At 33.0% G+C, this 23,894-nt stretch overlaps 1 protein-coding gene and 1 pseudogene across 2 annotated transcripts; both read right to left on the minus strand.

The window, feature by feature from the left end:
- Nucleotides 1–1,719: 1,719 nt before the first annotated feature.
- LOC18593542 (uncharacterized) lies at nucleotides 1,720–10,614 on the minus strand. The gene is made up of 9 exons (XM_088808215.1): nucleotides 10,097–10,614; nucleotides 8,849–9,677; nucleotides 8,010–8,600; nucleotides 6,628–7,686; nucleotides 5,275–6,333; nucleotides 3,913–4,980; nucleotides 2,473–3,210; nucleotides 1,935–2,018; nucleotides 1,720–1,776 (listed from the first exon to the last, which is right to left on the minus strand). The coding sequence occupies exons 1-9, from the start codon at nucleotides 10,612–10,614 to the stop codon at nucleotides 1,720–1,722; spliced, it is 6,003 nt and encodes a 2,000-aa protein (XP_088664341.1).
- A 63-nt stretch (nucleotides 10,615–10,677) lies between these two features.
- On the minus strand, nucleotides 10,678–14,314 carry LOC108662972 (disease resistance protein UNI-like; annotated as a pseudogene). The gene is made up of 6 exons (XR_016027514.1): nucleotides 13,778–14,314; nucleotides 13,409–13,488; nucleotides 13,073–13,236; nucleotides 12,568–12,662; nucleotides 12,209–12,310; nucleotides 10,678–12,029 (listed from the first exon to the last, which is right to left on the minus strand). The product of XR_016027514.1 is annotated as a disease resistance protein UNI-like (transcript).
- Nucleotides 14,315–23,894: the final 9,580 nt, after the last annotated feature.

Consider the following 23,894-nt stretch of genomic DNA (forward strand, 5'->3'; position numbering starts at 1 on the left):
TTATTTCTCTTATTTCCAATCAATGCATTTAACGATTTCTAACAGCTTTTTTTTTTCCTATATATAAAACTAGTTTTTTTTTTCAATGTATAATATCTACTTTTGAAATCTTCCTTTCTCATTTGCTCTTTCTTCCTTTAACTTCAAATTTTCTCTAAAGAATACACAACAAATCTACTCTTTTTATTATCTTCATAAAGCTGTAAGCCTCATTTGAAAGAATATTGCCTCAATGTTAAATATTCTTTAAAATATAACAACTATTCCGATATTGATGGTTTAGATTTATTTTCAAAGTTAAAAATTTCAAAAGAAATTATACAGAAAGAAAACAGTACAATTGATATACTTAATCATACAAGAAGACTCGATTCTTTTCCAAATGCATATATAGCTTTTAGAATAATGTTAACAATTCAAGTAAGTGTTGCTTCAGGAGAAAGAAGTTTTTCAAAACTAAAATTAATAAAATCTTATTTAAGATCAACAATATCTCAAGAAAGATTAAATGGATTTGTTATATTATTAATTAAAAAAGAAATATTTGAAGAACTTGATTATAAAAATTTAATTAAAAATTTTGCATCTCAAAAAGCTAAAAGAATAAAATTTTAATAAAAAAAAACCTCATTGAAATATTTCGCTTTAGGTCTTTGAATTTATTGGGCCGTCCTTGATTTCTACCTTCCTTCTGGTCTTTCCCATAGAACATTTGATAGTGGGCCTATACTCTGAAAAATTGTAAATGTTGTTGGTTTTACCTTATTCCCAATCCCATCTCCATTGCAATGTAGTTATAGTTATAAATGGCACCCAAACAATGCTTTTCATCCTTTTTGGCTAGTAGGACATGGAACTACTATAATGAGCACTTTTGAATTATTGGTTTTTTTTTTCTAGTCTCTTTTTTATTTTTTTATTCAAATAGCAATGGACTCAAACATCTTTTGCTTTATGGAATTATAGGTCTCACTTTTTTTTATAAAAAGCTTTATTTAACAGGTAATTAATATCTCAATTCTAAAATCTTAAATTATTAAAATACGTTATATATTTAGATCGTTATGTTATAAATTTTAACTACTATCAAAATCGATTATTAGAGGGAGACAAATAATTAAATCCATCAACTCAATGAAAAATTACAATTAAAAAATGGCTAGTATTGAGAAAAGCAAAGCTAAAAGGAATTTTAAGAAAGTATTGTCAATTTTTTTTCTCCTCGTGATTGGGAAAACTTTTATTAACCACTAATGGAAAAAAAAAATGGGCGAAGAAATAGTTTTGGTCAATCTTCGGCTAATTGACTATCTCTACCTCAAAGTAACAAAGAAACATCAACATGGAATTAAGACTCTTCTTGGCTTGCCTTGAAAGAATTAAGTCTACCACAGAAACTGAATTTATCAAAGTAAAAGGGAAATTTCCAGAACATGCAAGTAAATATAACTATGTACTACTCATTCATACAAATACTTACAGGTGACTAAAATTACAATACACAAAAGAGTGTAACATTGTAAAAGAGAAGCAAAGATCAGCCAGCTGCAAATCAACTAATCACTGAGAAAACCATGTATTCTTGGACTACTAGAATTTCTCTCAAGAGTTAAGAACATGTACCAAACAAGCAAATGCAATAAGAGGCGTAGAGTAAACTAGTTATTCATCACTGCAAAATAAAGCTGAAAGCAGAGACCGTACCATAAAGTAGACAGCTCAAATGTTGTTAAGCACAATCAAGTACCAGCCACCTGTATCATTGAAGCAAAGAACCTGTCATAAATCATAAGCCATTAGACAAGCACCTTATTTAAGGAAAGAAATAAAATTGGGTTGAAAAGCCATATCTACCTGGGTTAGTTATCCTCTTGTTCGTCCACGTTCATATATAGAGGTAGTGTGTCTTCCTGATATCCATAAAGCCAAAATACATCGTTGCAGGCGGCCTGATTATCAACTATTTCTTCCTTAGTGATCAAACCCTCCCTTCTATCATTCTCAACTTGTTCGGGTGCCTTCAAAACAAATTAACAAAAAACAAATGACATAAAGCAATAAATCAATACTGTTTTAATTATTTTCTTCTTAAGATGCTAGGGAAGAAAAAGCCAACCATTATTAGTCTTTCTTTTTTCCTGATCTGAGGATGAGTCAATTTGAATCTTGCTTATTGAGCAAAAAATCATACATCATTTATTAAGTCAAATGTGTGAGAATTATTATTAATTAATTTATTTTAGAAGATAATTAATTTCACGTTTGATTTTTATGAATATATACGAGAGTTTTACAAAAATATTAGTAGATATTCCTTCCATCCCATTATGGTTATCTTTCATAACATTTTCAATCAAACGAATTCAACTTTAATTATTATTTTCCATAATGTATATCTCATCGTTAGTTCTATCAATATCATTGTCAAGAACGACAAATTAAGCATAACAAAAGAAAAAGCTGAGTGGGTACCTCTGTTATGGCATGCACAACACGTTTTGAATCAATGCTGAAGCTTGTATTCAACTTGGGGCATTCTTTTACTTCAGCATAATGCATACAGGGGAATCGAAAATGGTAACCCTGAGACAAACTCTTGAGGCTTGGCAGCTCTTTAAGAAGCAGTCCTTGCAAGTTAGGGAGCACTATTCCCTTCTGATCATCTTCAACGTCTAAGTTAAAGACTCGCTCAAGTTTAGAGGCCCCATCAATTGAGATGATCTTGACTTTTGAAGGAGAACAGGTGATACTAAGAGGAAATAAGCTTTTCAAGTTGCTGCACTTATAAATTCTTATAATTTCAAGACTGGGGAAGGATATAGGTTGGAGATGAGCCTGTGATGATGATGCTGAAGTTTGATCCATTTCAATGATTTGTTCCAATTCCTCACAATGATTTATCTCCAAATGGGTCAAATGCGGCAAATTTCGAACAAGCATAGGAGAGAGGAGGTATTTCAACCTATTACACTTTGACATATGTAACCATCTAAGACATTGAAGGCTTGCAACTTGGATGGGACCCTGCAACTGATGTAAATGCTCTAGCTGTATATTCTCTACCCTTGAGAAGAATTGTCCAGCTTGCATTTGAAATATCTTCACACAATTTCCAACAGTTATATATTCCAAATTTACTAAACTCCATCTTGATTGAGAATTAATTGTGTTGCACCCCTTGTCATTTCCCAAGTCAGAGAGGTATAATTCCTGCAAAGATATTAAAATATCTTAATTTCATTAGAAATTGAATAAATTACAAAGGTCCAACATATTGTTACATAAATATTGAAAGAGAAAAGTGCCTTGAATCCCAAAGAAAGTACACATCACTCTATGCATCTAATGCCTCATAAATCAAGCAATTACTTTAATATTTGTTTGATTATAAGTTTACACTATGAAACTTGATTACAAAGGTCGATTAACATATGACTTGAAGAGTACAAAATCGAAAGCGAACCTTTTTTGTATGAAATGAGGGAAATAGCAATTTTTTCTGTATATCAATCTGGAAATAGCACCCAGTCGTGCTTAGTTCAGTATAAGTGCAAACAAAGTGGGGAAGGTATTTTTTTTGTTTACAGGTTCTTGGATGGGGAGATTTTGTACTGATATTATATCTATTGCTACATTTCAGGGGTGATGTTCTGATCGCCCATATTAATGCATATTAACTTTCAGATAAAAAAACGAAAAAAATCAGAATTAACTTCTAAACTAATGTGCTATTCTTTTTTTTGCTTTTAATTCATGAGTTTTGATTTTTATATTCATCAAAAATAAAGAGTATAAAATTATTTTAATGGCAATTTTAAGATATCGTTGAATTAGTTTATGAAGGTTGAAAAGATTTGAGTCCAAAGCAAAATCTGGAACCACAATTGAGGGAAAAGAGTATAAAAAAAGTACCTTTAGTTGAGCCTGCTGGTTAACTTCTTTTTGAATGGTGAAATTTGACAATTTAAGACAATTGAAAACTACCAACTTCTCCAAGGAAGGCGCTGCAATGAGAAAATTTTTCGAGCAAAAGCAACTCAAATTTATCAAGTTTCCAAGCCGGAGATCTTGTAGGCAAGGGAGCACAATGGCACGACCAACTCCATTCTCTTCTTTTGTCACATTGAACAGTTGTTGTAACTGAGGAGAATTGCTTATCCAAACGAATTTCAACCGTGGAAGAACTTGAGCCAATGGAGTTTGAAAAACATATTCCAATTTTGGACAATCACTTATGGTAAGAGTTTCCAATTTTGGCAAGAGCGGAGAATAGGGATGGTCTTCTGATTCTATTTCATCATCAAATTCCAACTCAGTGATAATGTGTTGGAGTCCATTGCAATGATCTATCTTGAGTTGTTCAAGGAGCACCAAGCTTTGAGCAAGGAATGGTGAGAAGAGATATTTCAATCTATTGCAATAACTAATTTCTACAAACATCAAGCTTTGGAGGCTGACAAAATGGGTGGACCCTTTCCATATCAACTTCAATTCTGGTAATGAGTGCAACTCCATGAGTGTTAAATTTGACAGCAGTGGTCCTTGATTTTCTTTTGTATCATGTAGAATCTCATCTGTCTGAAATACTTCTTGCAATTGGCCACAATTAATAACTTTCACTTCCTTTAGATTTTGTAGCATAGGAGATAAAGAGACCATTTCCATGCAATTCGTTGCTTCCAACTTCTCTAGTTTCTGTAGAAATCCCTTTGGAATCCGACCGTTGCACAACATTTTGAAACCGGTCATTTCTTGTATGACTAATTGCACCAAATTGAAGAAGGCATTGGTTGAGACATGGCCTTCTGTTGTATCAATCAAGCATTCCAACTCCTTGCCATCTTTAAGTAGAAGAAAAGTTAATTCATTCAGTCCCTTTGGATCCACATTTGGAACCAGATTTTTCTGATACATGACTCCTTTCAGCGTAAGACTTTTGGCATTGTATAATAAATCCTTCATGGCATGCAATCCAAGGTCCTGATAAATTCACAACAAAATGCTTAGTCAGGCAGATTTTGTGCTGGTATCTACATTGCTACAGTGGTGTAACACCTCAAAATCCTTTTACACATTTCAGGGGTGATGTTCTGATCACCCATATTGATGCATATTAACTTTCAGAAAATCAGAATTAACATGCTAATTAATATGCAATTCTTTTTCTCACAGCAATTTTAAGATACCGTCGGATTAGTTTATTAATGTTGAAATATTTGAGTCAAAGGCAAATTTTGGAGCCACAATTGAAGGAAAAGAGTATAAAAGAAGTACCTTTAGTTGAGCTTGCTCGTTAACTTCTTTTTGAATGGTGAAATTTGTCAATTTAGGACAGTCCCAAAATACTAAATTCTCCAAGGATGGCGATGCGATGAGAAAATTTTCTGAGAAAAAGCAACTCAAGTTTATCAAGTTTCCAAGTTGTAGCTGTTGTAGGCAAGGGAGTGCAATGGCACGATCAACTCCATGCTTTTCTTTTGCCACATTGAAGACTTGTTGCAATTGAGGAGAATCTCTTATCCAAACGAATTTCAATCGTGGAGGAACTTGAGCCAAAGAAATTTGAAAAACATATTCCAGTTTTGGACAATTACTTATGGTTAGAGTTTCCAATTTTGGCAAGAAAGGAGAATGGAGATGGGCGTTTGGTTCGATTCCATCATCACAGTCCAACTCGTTGATAATGTGCTGCAGTCCATAGCAGTGATATATATTGAGATGTTCAAGAAGCACCAAGCTTTGAGCAAGGGATGGTGAGAAGAGATATTTCAAGCTGTTGCAAAAACTAATTGCTAAATACTTCAGGCTTTGGAGGCGAACAAAATGGGTGGACCCTTTCCATATCCACTTCAATTCTGGTAATAAGTGTAGCTCCATAAGTGTTAAATTTGACAGTAGGGGTTCTTCTGTATCACGAAGAAGCTCATCTATTTGAAATACTTCTTGCAACTGGCCACAATTAATAACTTTCACTTCCTTTAGATCTTGTAGCGCGGGAGATAAAGAGACCATTTCCATGCAATTCGTTGCCTCCAACTTCTCTAGCTTTTGTAGAAATCCCTTTGGAATCCGACCGTTGCACAACATTTTGAAACCAATCATTTCTTGCATGACTAATTGCACCAAATTGAAGAAGGCATTGGTTGAGACATGGCCTTCTGTTGTATCAATCAAGCATTCCAGCTCCTTGCCATCTTTAAGTGCAAGAAAAGTTAATTCATTCAGTCCCTTTGGATCTACATTTGGAACCAAATTTTTCTGATACATGACTCCTTTCAGGGTAAGACTTTTGGCATTGTATAATAAATCCTTCATGGCATGCAATCCAAGGTCCTGATAAATTCACAACAAAATGCTTAGTCAGGCAGATTTTGTGCTGGTATCTACATTGCTACACTGGTATAACACCACAAAATCCTTTTATACATTTCAGGAGTGATGTTGTGATCACCCATATTAATGCATATTAACTGTCAGAAAATCAGAATTAGCATGCTAATTAATATGCAATTCTTTTTCTAACAGCAATTTTAAGACACCGTTGGATTACTTTATTAACGTTGAAAGATTTGAGTCAAAGGTAAAATCTAGAACCACAATTGAAGGAAAAGAGTATAAAAGAAGTACCTTTAGTTGAGCTTGCTCGTTAACTTCTTTTTGAATGGTGAAATTTGTCAATTTAGGACAGTCCCAAAATACTAAATTCTCCAAGGATGGCGATGTGATGAGAAAATTTTCTGAGAAAAAGCAACTCAAGTTTATCAAGTTTCCGAGTTGTAGCTGTTGTAGGCAAGGGAGTGCAATGGCACGATCAACTCCATGCTTTTCTTTCACCATATTGAAGACTTGTTGCAATTGAGGAGAATCGCTTACCCAAACGAATTTCAATCGTGGAGGAACTTGAGCCAAAGAAATTTGAAAAACATATTCCAGTTTTGGACAATTACTTATGGTTAGAGTTTCCAATTTTGGCAAGAATGGAGAATGGAGATGCGCGTTTGGTTCAATTCCATCATCACAGTCCAACTCTTTGATAATGTGCTGCAGTCCATAGCAGTGATATATCTTGAGCTGGTCAAGAAGCACCAAGCTTTGAGCAAGGGATGGTGAGAAGAGATATTTCAAGCTATTGCAAAAACTAATTTCTAAAATCTTCAGGCTTTGGAGGCGAACAAAATGGGTGGACCCTTTCCATATCCACTGCAATTGTGGTAATAACTGTAGCTCCATAAGTGCTAAATTTGACAGCAGCGTTTCTTCTGCATCATGAAGAAGCTCATCTATTTGAAATACTTCTTGCAACTGGCCACAATTAATAACTTTCACTTCCTTTAGATCTTGTAGTGCGGGAGATAAAGAGACCATTTCCATGCAATTCGTTGCTTCCAACTTCTCTAGTTTTTGTAGAAATCCCTTTGGAAACTGACCGTTGCACAACATTTTCATACTAGTCATATCTTGTATGACTAATTCCAGCAAATTGAAGAAGGCACTGGTTGAGACATGGCCTTCTGTTGTATCAATCAAGCATTCCAGCTCCTTGCCATCTTTAAGTGCAAGAAAAGTTAGTTCATTCAGTCCCTTTGGATCTACATTTGGAACCAGATTTTTGTGATACATGACTCTTGTCAGGGCAAGACTTTTGACATTGTATAATAACTCCTTTACTGCATTAATTTCAATGTCCTGATACATTCACAACAAAATGAAAGATATGAGAATAATATGAATAAAATTTAAAGATCTGGGCCAAAAAAAATATCTTTTCCAATGAAAGCTTATTAAAGTCAAAAAATAAACCAAAGCTTAGAGTATCAATAGTGTATATTACACTTACGAGTAGATGTGAATGTAGTAAAAATTATTGATGGAAAATATGTTTTTTTATGAGATAAATAATCAATTTATAATTACCAGAAGTAAAAATGAAACGAACACAATGTTAAAGGAATTACTTTCAACTGATATTGCCACGTAAGTCCTTGTTGATTTTGGGAATGACTCATTACTTGGGGTCGGGCACCAACATTGGAGGCTTCCAACCCTTTGAAAGATGGCAACTTGACAAAACAGTTTCTTGGACAAAAGCTCCTCAAGTTTTCTAAGTCTTCAAGTCTTAAAAACTGTAATTTAGGGAGCATAATATCGTGCTTATCCTCTTCTTTTGCCATGTTGAAGACATGCATTAGTTGAGGGCAATCAATTATCTGAACTGATTCCAAGTACGGAAGTCCTTGAGCCAAAGTGATGGGAAACGCATATCTCAAACTTTTGCAACTAGCTATCTCAAAAGATTTTAATTTTGGCCAGCACAGAAGAGAGCGATCCTTGTTTGAAACTATTTCATCACCATTTTCTGCTTCCATGATTAAATGTTTCAAGGAGTTGCTTTCCTTTATCTTGAGTTCTTCCAGATGCACCAAAGCTTGAGCAAGGGTAGGTGAAAAGAGATATTCCAATTTAGAACATGAACCAATTCTCATAGTTTTAAGGCTCTTGAGCTTAACAAGATGGGTGGGTTCTCTCCATATGCACCTCAATTCTGGTACAGACTCCAACTCCAAACAAATTAAATTTGAGAGTGGTGGTGCCTGATTTTCCTGACATAAAAAAATTTATTGATTAATAATTATTTAAATCTGAATTAATTGCACTTGTTCAAAAAAGTACTTAAATATTAACGACATACATTTTTAAAAAATTTAAAAGGAAGTGTAAAAAGCCATAATTTACAAAGATTAGAACAGATGATTACTCATATATTTGATAATTTAACAAAAAGAAAAAGTAATTAGATAAAGAACAGATACTAGAATTATTAAAGGAAAAATGGAGAGATAAGAGGTACCTCCAGCTCAGCCATATCTTGGGCAAAAGCAAAGACTTGCTCTAATTTCTTGCATGCAGATATCTTGAGTTGTTCAAGATGCAACAAGCTTTGAGCAAGGTAAGGTGAGAAGATAGATTTCAGTTTATCACAACCATCAACTTTTACATCTTTCAGACTTTGTAGGCTCACATAATGAGTTGGCTCTTTCCATATACTCTCCAATGCCGGTAATGACTGCAGCTCCAAGCTTCTTAAATTTGAGATTGACAGCATCTGACCATTCATTTGAAACACTGATTGCAACTGTCCACAATCGCAAATGATCAATGTTTCTAAGTTTTGTAAGAAGCTATTCGGTGATTGACCATGGCATAACTCTTTCAAAGAAGTCATTTTACCAATGTCTAAGTTCACCAAATTAGAGAATGCAGTGGTTGGACTCTGTTCCCATGTTGTATCAATCAAGCATTCCAAATCATCGCAAGATGTAAGCTGAAGAGAAGTTAATTCATTTAGTCCCCACTGATCTACATTTGGGACAACAGTTTTGTGTTCCATGACTTTGAACAAAGTCAGCTTTTGCACATTGGGAAACAGCTCCTTAAATGCATTTAATGATGAGCAATCACTAATTGTCAATATTCTCGAGATACGCTTCTCCGGAAATTCAATATATGCATTTACTGCTATACTGTAGCTTTGTAGTTTAGGGAACACAAAGTTTTCTTGAAAACATTGATCAGTAGAAACAATCAATGTTAATGTAGTCAAACGAGACAATGAATTCAACTCCAGTAAGTTAGCATTGTTGTCTCTCGGCACGTGTAGCTCTTGGAGTGACGTTAACCTGTTACACACAAATATGAAATATCATTAAGGCTGAAATAACACATTCAAGCAAATGATAAAAATGGCTAAGTAATGAAATGAATAAGATAACATGCTTAGAGAAAATGTGTGCATTCCAACCAAAAAAGGCGAGCTTCCATGAACAAGAACAGATCACAAAAAGCATAAAAAGTAGTCCAATCATGATACTGCAGACCAAATGGAGTAGCATGAATCCAGGATACTAATCAAGCATGACAAATCATCGAAGACAGAGGCCATAGAAACAAGAGACCAACATATCAAACAGTCTCATAAAAATCCAACAAGGCAAAGGTGAATATATTCGCACAATCAGATTGCCAGCGGGAAACAACAAAATTAAATACTTAACTAAAAACAATAAGATAAACAGTTTTAATGACATTTAAGTATTACCTTGATAGCAAGTTAGGGGGGACATTGATGGGTCCATCTCCAAAGCAAGAAAAGTATAGTGACTTCAGTTTACCCAACTCCACTAATTCTTTAGGTAGCTCTTCAAGATCAACTTTAACCGATTCCAAAAACTCAAGGTCTTTCAGATTTCTCAATGATGAGATGTCCTCAAGTAGGTGACACCTTCTAATGGATAGAGTTCGAAGATTTGTTAGGAATTGAAACGCTTTCATTGAGAATTCAAAACGTACAAGAACTAAAATTCGGAGGGTTTTCATTCCTTCAAAAAATGTACTCGGGACTATTTGGTAATCCGTTCCCGATAAAATCAAAGTCTTGAGTTTTGAAAATTCTAATCTCTCAGGAAAATTATCTATCTTACTATTCCATAAGGAGATTGCTGTATAACAACCAAAATTTTCACTGTTAGGCCATTCCGTCAACTCATTTTTTACCATGAACATTTTTTCCCCTGTGGATGTTATCCAATGAGCAAAATCACGAACCACATCATGCATTTTTACAGATTCTTCATCATCAGTTTCCAATAACAAACCAGACTTTTGAAGTTTTGATAGTGCTAGACGAATTTCCCTCCTTAAATCTTCAATTAAGTTAATATCACAAAACAATCCCAGACCAAGTCCAATTACTGTCAACCGCTCACTATCAATCTCATAATCTTCTGGAAAAAGAGAACACAACAAGAAGCAAGACTGGATATTGTCTTCCTTCAAATAATCATAACTAAGCTGAAGGCAGCTATAGATATCTCCACAAATATCTTGATTATCCAAAGGTCTTGAGTCCTTGAGTCGTTGATTTGCTGCTATCCACCCATCTAGACTTTCACCTTTTAGAGCATTTGCCACAGTTACAATTGCAAGAGGCAAACCCTTGCATTCACGAGCAACCTCCTTGGCTACATCATTCACGGTGAGAGAGACATGTTCTAGACTAGCATTATCTTTGAATAAAGCCCATGCTTTATCTTCAGATAAGATTTCCAGTTCAAATTTCTCTTGACAATTCATTTGAATACAAACTTGTTGAAGACGTGTAGTTAGAAGAATTTTGCAACCCTCGTGTTCACCGCCGAATGGAATTCCTATAGTTTGCAATTCAAGTTTTTTCCAAACATCATCGAGAATTATGAGAATCTTCTTCTCGCCTTTTAATCTCCGCCATAACTCTTCTGCTTTTCCTTCTTTCGAATTTTTCTCGAATTTTAAACCAAAGATATCTGCAATTTTATCTTGAATTTTGTTGATGTCTGGAGTTTGGGACACTGTAACAATCACAACTTTATCAAAGAGCTTTTGTTCCTTTTCCTGTACTTGCTTACCCACTACTTCCGCCAAAGTTGTTTTACCCACTCCTGGCATTCCGTACAATCCAATCATGTTCACACCATCACTTTTTAAAGCCTTCATGATCCCATTGAAAGCTGAATTTGAAGATTCGGAAGTCATGAAATCCTTGGGTAGTAGGAACTCTATTCCTTGAAGAGGAGGACGCTGGCCGACTCGTTGAAAATTATAAGTCTCTATAAGTTTAGAGATACAAAGTGTCTTCTTCGCTACTTTGATACTTAAGCAGTATCGCCAGCCGCAACTAGGACACCAATTGAAACACGTGTTACGTTCTATTTCTTCATCCAAACTCTGAGCTTCATCCAATTCTTTCTCTGCCTTTTCTAGCCACTCCTCAACGCCCTCCTTAATTACCTCAGTTTGCCTTAAAGCCTCATCTCTAGCATCTTTCACCTCATCTCTTTTTGATTTAAGTGCTTCTAGCTGATCCTTGAATTGCTTAACATTTCTGCCAAAATGGAAAAAGTAAGCAACATAAGGTGAGGCGCATTCTGTTGCCAGGTTCCCCATGTAATTGGCAATAACAGAGACAAGACATTCGAGAGCCATTCTTTGATGATCTGAGACTCAAAAACAATTTGGAAGAGTAAAAAGTTTTGCAAATATAAAACAAATACACAAATAAAGATGAAAGAATTACTTAATTTGAAAATATAAAACAAATGTCGATGCATCTAAATTTGCGAATATAAAACAAACACAAATAAACTAAAGAAGAAAAAGATGAAGATTTACGTACCAATCAAATCTATAGATGAACTTTCAGGAGCCAAGACGGTGAAGGTTTTTTTTATTTTTTTGTGTGTGTTCAAAGAAAACTGAAGTAGAAATGAACTCTGCACTGCAATGAACAGAAGGTCAAGGAATTAAAAACTAACAGACTTTCACTTATCTTCTTTTTAACACGTATAGATAATTCTGCTTCTGATAGAAAAGAACAGAGCAAACCAGAAAAAGCAAAGTAAACAGAGCAACTCTTTAAGGCAAGAAGATTTTTTTTTTTTAAAGTATCGCCATTCTTTTCCTAAAGCAAAGAGGTGAACTTACAAAAAGAAATTAATAGTGGAAAAGGTACTGAAATCCTTTCTGGAAACTTACCTCTCTATTCTCACCACTTGAATGTGAAAGGGTAAGAGACAAAACACAAAGTTTCTAGCTCTCTGCTTCACACAAATGCCATGGGTGGAGTGTAACTGTTTAAGATCAAAACAGTTAATTTGGACATAGAAAATAATTCAGTGCCAATTTTGCAGGCAAAGTTTGCAGATGTATACTCAAATGCAAAAACCAAGACAAAAATAAGCCATCGAAGAAGAAGATGCACATATATACCAAGGAAAGATGAAGTTTCAGGAGCCAAGGCCAAGCTTTTCTATATTGTTCAAAGAAAACTCAAGTAGAAATCAAGTTTGTACCGCAATAACCAAAATCCCAGTAGCAAAGGGAATTAAGAAACAACAAATATGTGTCAATCTAAGATGAAAAGAATAACTTAATTTGAAAATAGAAAATGTGTCAATGCATCTAAACTTGCAAATATCTATACTCAAACGTAAAGCTAAGACAAATAAAGCACAGAAGAAGAGGATGAACATTAACATACCGAAGGAAATATATATGAACTTTGAGGAGCCAATTAGACCGAGCTTCTATTATGATCCAGCCAAAATATATTACAGAAATTAACAACGTCGATGGAGGTTTTCTTTTTTCCTTTTTTTTTTTTGAGTAGAAAGAAAATTGAAGTAGAAATCAACTTTGCATGCACTGCAATGATCGAAGGGCCAGGAAATTAGAAAACAACAATTTTGCCAAAACGGAAAAAGTAACTGAGATAAGGTGATTCTTTGATGATTTGATACCGAAAAGCAATTTCTATGAGTAAAAAGTTTTACAATGGAGGCAAAAGCAATTACGAAATGTTTGGAAAGTGTCTTACCTTCGCAAGAATACTTTTATGAAATATGTGAATCACAGGAGAACTAATTGTCAAACCGACCAACTTGTAAAGTGAAAATGCTGCACAAGTAGAAATTATCCACTGGTCATGTGTATAGTAATTAGAAATATATCTCACATGTTAGAGTAAAAGCATAGTATTATGATTCTATAAAATACTTTCTCAAAATTTAAAATATCTATTTATTTCAGTTTTTTCCTAATAACTACAGATTTTATTTAACCATCGTTGTCATGGCTGGGAAAGAAGTAAAATGCAAATTAATTAATTTTATTTGCCAACTGAAGAAATCAAGATGTCTAAAGAGAAATATTAAGCATAGCAAAAATTATATATGGAGAAGCTTACATCACTTCGAATGGATCTTCAAAAGCTGCATGGATTTTTTCTTCACCAACTCTGAAGACCGGGGAAGTAAAATTGAGGACTTCTTTCTTCAGATAGGAAGCAGAGAAATCAAAATCAGAGAGCTAGCGGCTTTGGGATTTTTGTTTTTTTGGGGGCTTTGCGGAGCTAAGGAAAGGAAAAGTAGGGATCAAAGAACAGTTTTTTTTGTCTGAGTTTAAAGAAAATGAGGAAAGTAGAAACCAATGAAAATAAACCAACAGACATGCTTTCTTTTTTTGAGTTGAAAGAAAAGCGGAAATATCAAGGAAAATGAAATGGAAGAGTAAGGCAGAAATCAAACAATGTTTGGTGTAGTGTAGCTGGCAGATGCGGAGATGATAGAAGAAGAAGCTTGAATGGAAACTCTGCCAAGACAAAGTAGTAAGAGTAGGTGTAGGAAATTTGGAGTACTAAAATTCAAATTAGGAACAATGGAAAAATATTAGCAACTTGGCTCACAGTCCCCATGTAAGATTCTCTTTTCTTTGATAATCTAGCTACAATGCGAAAGCTAATGCTATACTTTGAGAAAGTTTGTTTTGTTTATTGTTTTTCGGTTGGCTTTTCTATAGTTAGTCTGTCCTCCTTTTGTTTTTTCTTCCTTGGTTATGGCGGTCCTCGAGACTCAAATGTTTATTTCTGCCTTTGGCCAGCATGAGCTATCAACATTATTATATAATTTGAGGGTTTTTGTTTACTACTGGGACAATTGCATGTGAATATGTTAGATATTTTATTCCAATTTATTATATACCTTTCTCTCTTCCAAAATATTGTTATTATTAGAAATTTAGAAGTAGAGTTATACGTATGTTGATCCTTCATTTGGTTTCAAAATTTATTTTCCTTTTTTAAGTTAATTTCCTTTTTAAAGAAATTATATTATGTGGCCGAAGGACATGAGCTCTTAGTGAAATTGTATTTATGTTGCTGAAATCAAATAGAAACTAAAAGAAATATCATCAAAAACAGGGGTCAAAGGCTTTTACCTTTTTTATATTGATGCTTATTCCAACTTTCATATTTTAGCTTTTTCCTTTATATTTGGTCTTTGAAGTGATGGCCTTGGAGTGGTAATGCCTTCTTCCAACAATTACTAGTCACCAATTGTGATCAGGGTTGTTAATTAATCCAAGAACCTTAAATTTGAGACTTTAATTATTTCTTCTCATAAATTTTGGATATCAAAATTTCGAACATATCAAAATTAATTATGAGAATTTCACTCTAAATTAAAAGTAATTAATTAATACTTTTCATTCCAAATATATGGTTTGAAAACAACGTTTTAATGTTTATTCTTGGACCAAAAAAATTTTTTGCCTAGTGCCAAAACTATCTCTAGCTTTTAGTTTGGATTGGGGAAGACCCTTGTAGGACTCAAATAGTCAAATACATTCGTCTTAGGATCTTGGGCTTTGGTTGAAAGTGCAAGACCTTTGACCTGAAATGCCTCTTGTATTCCACAACTTTTGATTTTTAATTCTATCAAATCTAGGATGCATTTTCCCTAATCTTTTCCTTTTCTAATACAATAATCCCAACCACCACAGCTTTTGCTAGTGGAAAATGGAATTATCCATTCACTTTTTTATTATTTTTATTTTATTATCCAAGAACAGATGCAGCAAAGACAATTGGTATTCTTCCAAGTCTTTTTTTATTGTTATTTTCTTTTATTCAAATAACAATGAACCCAAACATATTTGCTTTATGGAATTATTGGCCTCACTTTTTCATTTCTTTCTTTCTTTTAAAAATATTTTAACAAGTAAAAATATCTCACTCTAAAGTCTTATATTATTAAGCACACAATATGTGTTGATGATTATTAAAGGGAGATTGATAAGTAAATCCATCATCTCAAGGAGAAATTTCAATTAAAAAAATGATTAGCATTGAGAAAAATATTGGCAACTTGGTGATTAATAATCAATTCATTATTAATAAGAGTAGGAAGTTTGGAAAAAAATATTGGCGACTTGGTGGTGAATAATGAATTGATTATTAATAAGAGTAGGTGTAGGAGTAGGACATATGGATAGATTATTGGCAACATGACTCAACGTCGTCCCATTGAGAAAGCTACAATGCCAAAGCTACTTTCATACATTGAACAAGTTTGTTTTATTTACTGTTTTCCAGCTATAATCCAAAACATCGTTAGAAATCCTTTCATTTCACAACTTTCATGCAAAACAAAAGCTTGGCAAATGAACAACATCATTATTTCTTCAACTTAAATTTTTTTAATGATTCACGATAATCTTTTTTATTTAAAGGTTCACAATAATCTTCTTTATTTCCTCTCAATTCTATCAATTTTAAAGTGGAAGACCCTTGACCTGAAATGCCTCTTGTATTCCACAACTTTTGATTTTTAATTCTATCAAATCTAGGATGCATTTTCCCTAATCTTTTCCTTTTCTAATATAATAATCCCAACCACCAAAGCTTTTGCTAGTGGAACATGGAATTATCCATTCACTTTCGAATTAATTTTATTTTATTATCCAAACAAAGGTGCAGCAAACACTTGGTATTCTTGCAAGCCTTTTTTTATTTTTATTTTTTTTCTCAGCAAGTGATTTCTTGTTATTATTTTCTTTTATTCAAATAACAATGGACCCAAACATCTTTTGTTTTATGAAATTATTAGCGTCACTTTTCATTTTTTTCTTTTATTTAAAATATATTTTAACAAGTAATAATATCTCACTCTAAAGTCTTATATTATTAAAGCATGTTATATGTGTTGATGATTACTAAAGAGAGATAGATAAGGAAATCCATCATCTCAAGGAGAAATTTCAATTAAAAAATGACCAACATTCAGAAAAATATTGGCAACGTGGTGATTAATAATCAATTGATTATTAATAACAGTAGGCGTAGGACATACCCAAAAATATTGCCAACTTGGTGATTAATAATCAATTGATTATTATAATAAGAGTAGGTTTAGGACATACCGAAAAATATTGGCAACTTGGGTCAACGTCGTACCATTGAGAAGGCTACAATGCCAAAGCTACTTGCATACACTGAGAAGTTTGTTTTATTTGTTGTTTTCCAGCTAGAATCCAAAACATTGTTAGAGATCCTTTGATTTGACAACTTCCATACAAAACAAAACCTAGGCAGATGAACAACATCATTATTTCTTCAACTTTGATTTATTAATAATCAAATTAATTTCATTTAACATTTATCAAAAATAGAGCTTAACCTTGAGAAAAATGAAATTCAGATACATCTATAGTGTATATTTTTTTCATAAACTCCTTTACCCTTTTCATAATAAGATATCCTGTCATATTCACGCGTTCTTTGCATTGAACAAACTATTTACAGAGAACTTGCTCTAATTTCAGGAATTTTGCAATTTTGTGTTGTTTGGCATCATCTTTTTCAATGTGGACTGATAAATACTCTGATTACCTCTTATTGTAAAATCAAGGAAAATAAAATGAAAGAGTAGGTTTTGTTGAGTCAATAGAAGAGCAAGGGAAAAACCAAACAAAATCTTGGGATAGTGTAGCTTGCAGATGCGGAGATGATACAAGAAGATGCTTGAATGGTAACTCTATGAAGACAAAGTAATAAGAGAAGGTATAGGAAAAATGGGGAAATATTGGCAACTTGGGTCAAAGTCGACCCATGTGAGTTTCCCCACTAATTAATAAACAAATATTATTCTATGTTCTTTGATTATAACTAGCTACAATGTGAAAGCTAGTGCTATACATTGCGAAAGTTGTTTAATTTATTGTCTTATATTGGCTTTTCTCTATTTTTATCCCCTTCATAAGCCCTCATGTCTTCAATTTCTTACTCTTTTTCCTTCTGAAAAAGCAGCAGCTCGCGTGAGTGAAAGTAGGTAAGAATTAAGCAGCTAGCTGCACAATTCCTGGCGTGAAGCATGGTTCACTTTTTGTCTATGGAAATGCATTCTCCTTTTACCATAAATAGATTAATCATCAATTGATTACATTTCACACTTTGTTTAAGAAGTAGTAGCCTAATCCCACCCACATACATAATATTAAAATAAAACAAGAGCATTTACTTGGTTAATTGATTGCTAGCCAACTTGACGGGGACTTTTGCATTTACCTCGATATATCATTCTACTCATTCTTTGAATTCCTCTTGATAAACTGACTGCTCTTTTAAAAAGATTATAACAATTAATCAATCTTTAATCATTATGACTAAAATAAGTCTTCTGTCTTATCAAGGTTAAAGACTTGGATCAACATTATGTACCAATGTCATCATCAATTTATGACAAATTTACTTTTCAAAAAAACCAAAAAAAAAATTTTCCTGTATACTTGCTCTTGGAGATGGTGGCCTTGGAGTAGCAATGACTTCGTCCAATAATTACTAGTCACCAATTGTGATTTCTTCTGCCTGGCCTTCTCATGCAGATTTTTAGTTGTTGTTTTCTTGAACCTTTTATGAGGCGGTCCCTTTCTGTCATGCTGTTGGACCTTTTTGCTGGTTGATATTTTATAATCTTTCTCCTCTGGGAAGGAGCTTGTACAGAACTTGTATAGGATGATGGTATAGGTGTTAATAGTGTAGAGCTTCCTGCTTCTTGCAAGGTTTTGATTGCTGCGGGTTTTTGTAAGGATGTAATGGGATAGCCTTATCCCTTTCTTCTTTTGAAATATAATCTTCTTTCTGCTCTTTAAAAAAAAAAATTGAGAGTTTAATTATTTCTTCTCATAAATTTTGGATACAAAAATTTCAAACATATCAAAATTGTTGATGAGAATTTCACTCTGAATTAAAATTAATTAATTATTATAATTGGTTCCAAATATAAGGTTCAAAAACAACATTATAATGTTTATTCTTGGACCCCAAACAATTTGTTGTTTAGTCCAGACGATTAATAAAAGTTTATTCTATATATCCAAAGCTTTTACTTTGGATAGCAAAATTAGATAGGTTTCTTAAACTTACCAAATAAGAAGATATATTGATATTTGGAATTAGATTTATTTGATAACAATTAACTTAAATTTGGGGAAGACCCCTGTAGCATTCAACTAAGTCATGTATATTAAAAATATTTTTAATAACACGTTTAAAAATGTGTTATCTTAATACAAATTTGTTGTATTGTCTTATGTTCAAAGTGGAAGACCCTTGAACTGAAATGCCTCTTGCATTCCACAACTTTTGATTTTTAATTCTATCAAACCTAGGATGCATTTCCCTAATCTTTTCCTTTTTAATACTATAATCCCAACTACCACAGCTTTTGCTAGTGGAACATGGAATCATCCATTCACTTTTTAATTAATTTTATTTTATTATCCTAGAAAAGGTGTAGCAAAGACTTGGTATTCTTCCAAGTCTTTTATTTTTTATTTTTTTCCTCAGTAAGTCTTTTTTTATTGTTATATTTTTTTATTCAAATAACAATGGACCCAAACATCTTTTGCTTTATGAAATTATTGGTCTCACTTTTTCATTTCATTTTTTTTAAATATCTCACTCTAAAGTCTTATATTATTAAAGCATGTTATATGTGTTGATGATTATTAAAGGGAGATAGATGAGGAAATCCATCATCTCGAGGAGAAATTTCAATTAAAAAATGACCAGCATTGAGAAAAATGTTGGGAACGTGGTGATTAATAATCAATTGATTATTAATAAGAGTAGGCGTAGGACATATCGAAAAATATTGCCAACTTGGTGATTAATAATCAATTGATTGTTATAATAGGAGTAGGTTTAGGACATATCAAAAAATATTGGCAACTTGGGTCAACGTCGTCCCATTGAGAAAGCTACAATGCCAAAGCTACTTGCATACACTGAGAAGGTTGTTTTATTTATTGTTTTCCACCTACAATCAAAAACATTGTTAGAGATCCTTTCATTTCACAACTTCCATGCAAAACAAAAGCTAGGCAGATGAACAACAACATTATTTCTTCAACTTTGATTTATTAATAATCAAACGGATTTAATTTAACACTTATCAAAAATACGGATCAACCTTGGGGAAAATGAAATTCATACGTTTTTACAGTGTACATCTTTTTCATAAACTCCTTTACCTTCTCCATAATTAGATATTTGGTCATATTCACACATTCTTTGTATTGAACAAATTACTTATAAAGAACCTTCTTTAGCTCCAGGAATTTTACAATTTTGTATTGTTTGGCATCATTTTTTTCAATGTTGATTGATAAATACTCTGATGACCTCTTGATCGTATTTGATAGTGTTGCTTTGCTCACTTGCAAATTAAACTTTTCTAATACTCACTGTTGCAATTGCTTTTGGGTACAATTTGAATTTTTTATATTGTATTCACACAATACTTTACGCATTTTATCCATTATTGTTGATTTCCTTACACCATTGAGATGCGAAGCCATTTTATTTAATCTTACCATTTGTGATATTGTATGTTCTTTTGTATATATGTTTTTGCTGGCCTTAATATTCATGAAGTATATTAATTAAACCCTAAACCCTATATCTTGATAAATTATTTTTTTATTAATTAATATATTAATTTATAAATTAAATAATATCTCGATTAATTAATAAATTTTCTTGAAGTATTAATTTATAGAAGTTTTATTATACTTCACCAACTCCAGAGATCGGGAAACCAAAATTAAGGAAAGGAAGCATAGCACGGATCAAACAAAAGTAATTTAAGAGAACAATTTATTTTATTTTCTTTTTCTGAGATAAAATAAGACTAGGAAAATGGAAACCAATGAAAATAAACCAACAGAGATGCTTTTCCTTTTTGAAAAGTGAAAAAATAAAGGAAGAGTAAGGCAGAAATCAAACGAAGTCTTTGGGGTAGTGTAGCCGGTAGACTTGGCGATGATAGAAGACAATGCTTAAACGCAAACTCTATATATGACGACGAAGTAATAAGAGTTGGTATAGGAAAATTGGAATACTAATATTCAACTTACGAACAATGGAAAAATGTTGGCAACTTGGTGTTTAATAATCAGTTGATTATTAATAAGAGTAGGTGTAGGAAATTTGGAAAAATGTTGGCAACATGGCTCAATGTTGTCCCATTGAGAAAGCTATAATGCCAAAGCTACTTTCATACATTGAGAAAGTTGGTGTTTTCCAGCTATAATCCACAACACTGTTAGAGATACCTTCATTTCACAACTTCCATACAAAACAAAAGCTTGGCAAATGAACAACATCATTATTGGCAATTTAATTTTTTTAAAGATTCAGGATAATCTTCTTTATTTAAAGATTCAAGAGCAAAGACAAATCCTTCTTTACATATGGGAGGCTCTGGTCTCCCTAAAATTTTTAAACTTTTTTCTGTATCATATAAATTTTTTTATATATTCTCTTAATTTGACCCCTTCAAAATAATTTTTTATTTAATAATTAATACAAATAAAAAATGTCAAACCCTATTCTATAAAATAATTACGACGTCATTTACATGCTCAATAGAATATTTGCATATTTAGGAAGTTTGAGAAATCGCTAAAAGATGATATTGCCTTTAATGGTATCATTAAGTCGATTAAGCCTCAAACTAGTTCAAATAGGAATTTTAAGGTGAAATTAAGAGTTTCACAGTTCAGGGATGACTCAAAATGGTAATTCGAAGTTCGAGGATCAATTTAGAGTCAAACCAAAATTTTCACTATCTAGGGGCAAAATGGTCATTTGCCACCTGGGGACAAAATGAAAATTTTTAGAAAAGATTTTTTTTGGCCTCATTTGACTTACTGGAGTATGATTTGAGTATTGGAGTACGATTTGAGGTTTGGAAGTGAAAAATTTTAATTGTCGGTATGATTTGGAACATAGGGGTAAAATAGTAATTTTGTCACCCTAAGGGCAAAATTATAATTTTCCACCATCAGGACATTTGTCCAGCACAAGGTCTTCCTTTATCCTCATTTTTGACCATTGAATAATTGTGTGGTGGAGATAGAAAGGGTTAAAATTTTTAAAGTTTTAAAAACGGGCCAATGACATGATGCCACGTGTCATGCCTTTATTAATTTATTATTTTTTCTTTTTAAAAGGCACAAAAACCAGCCCATCTTCCACCCCATGGTCGGCCAAACCAGCAAGAAGAGAGAGAAAATAAAACTCAAACCCTAGAGAGAGAAAATCAAAGAAAAAGTGTGAATTTTCAAGGAAATTAAGTGAAAAAGGTAAGATTTTTTCTATTAAGCTTGAGTTTTCTTATTCCCAAGCATTTCTCCCTATATTCCATGATTAAATTGCATGTTTTCATGGTGATTTCATGGCTGGTCATATGGGTCTAGAGAGAGAAAATTGTTGGATTGATTTGATTTTGATATATGTTAGTGTTTAGTGTTAGTTTAGCATGTTAGTAAACAAAATATGTAGAAAAACATTCATTTTTCCCATTACCTAGCCTTAGCTGAATTTTCAAGTCAATGGTGAGGAAGAATGTGATGTTATTTTAGGTTATTTGATTATGAAATCATGGTTTTTGATATGAAAATTAATGAATTATGGAAAGAAAATCAAGTAGAAAAATTTGTGGCAATGAAGCACCATTTTGACCGAATTTTTCCAAGAAGGAATATGGATGTGGCTTTGCTGATTTTTGGGTTATTTGGCTGGACATTGGTGATTTGAAGCATTAGAAAAAAGAAATGGGATCAATTGGAGCTAAATTGGATACATATTTCAATTTATCGGGTAAAAGATCGAAATAGGTCAATACGGTGTTTAGGCAAAATTTAGACCTTTGGCATTCCATATCATGCATTAGTAGTCTAAATTAGTTTAATTTCAATTTAGCACCAATGTAGTGAATTATGTATTGCACATTGTGGATAGGTGGTGAGCCATTGGATACGGGTAAAAGACTGTACCTGCGGACTGAAAATAGGAGTATTTTTTTTCCTAATACTGTGAGTGGACAATTTATCGTCTTAAATATCTAGAGTAATTATACTTATTTGATGCTTTTATTGAATGGTAAGTTTAAATTATAAAATATTATGTTTTCCAATCAAAATGTTTTTTTTATAAAAATGAGAATTATACTGGCTTTGAAATCAAATATTGTTTTGGAAAAATTGAGTATATGAAGACTGTGTTGAAATTCATGATTTTATATGTTATTGAAATTGTGGCTTATGATACTATGGTTGCATAATGGCTAAATTTTTGGGGTTGGCATGAAATATATGAACAGTTTTGGATTGGTTTCGATAGACTGGATTAAATTTTATTCGCCATATTATGTTACTGAAAATTTTATAGGTCTGGTGGTATATTAAACGGTCATTGCAATGGTGGGGGTTTCCGTGGACTGCCTATGAGAGGGGCATGGTAACCCAATTATATATTTACCTCCGGGGGCAGATGTTGGATGAAATATCTCCTAAGGTAAGATTTGAGTGCACCTTACGTTCGGGCCACCACGTGAGAGTGAGACTCAGCCAACGCCAAGGAATGGCTGTGTGTCAGATGTGAAAATATGTTTATGGGTATGGGACATTTAACAGCCTTGGGGGTCTCAGTGGGATACCTTGACGAAGGTACTCGTGAGAATGATTCTAGCAGGGGCCAAGTTTTAAGAAATTCATAAGCAGAGAAATTTTGATGAAAAGAAATTGTTTGGTATAGATTGAAACAAATTTTGCATTATGAACATTATTGAGATACAATGTTTTTATATTGTCTCCATCTACTCGGCTATAGATGTTTTTGATGGTAATTGTTTACTCACTGGGATTATGTAATCTCACCCCTCTTCCTATCCATTTTTCAGGCTCAGGACAGTTTGTTGATAGTTGATAGACGAGAATTAATCTCGGAGTTGCATCCTGAAAAGTAAGGGTTCGTAGCCCTACACTTTCTTGGTCAGTTGGGGGCTCACGTATCACTGTAAAAGTAATTTTATTCTTCAGTTATCTGATTTAAAGTATGTATGAACATATTTAGCTTTTACACCATGTTTTTGGCAGGTTTCGGTATTTTCGAAGAAAAATGACGAAAATGCCCTTGTGAGCCAGAAAATAATATTTTATTGTTTTGATTTGGAAATGACTTA

The sequence above is a fragment of the Theobroma cacao genome, chromosome 7 (genome assembly GCF_053813885.1).
Source record: "Theobroma cacao isolate CCN51 chromosome 7, ASM5381388v1, whole genome shotgun sequence".
Lineage (NCBI taxonomy): Eukaryota > Viridiplantae > Streptophyta > Magnoliopsida > Malvales > Malvaceae > Theobroma > Theobroma cacao.

Bases quoted from the DNA above. Each gene is read 5' to 3' on its own strand.
- LOC18593542 (XM_088808215.1), bottom strand. From the start codon at position 10,614: ATGCATGATGTGGTTCGTGATTTTGCTCATTGGATAACATCCACAGGG. The intron at 3,211-3,912 runs GTACTTTTTTTA...ATATCTTTGCAG, and splicing joins ACCAGCAGGCTCAACTAAAG to GAATTATACCTCTCTGACTT. The intron at 1,777-1,934 runs GTATTTTGGCTT...GATTTATGACAG, and splicing joins ATCAGGCCGCCTGCAACGAT to GTTCTTTGCTTCAATGATAC.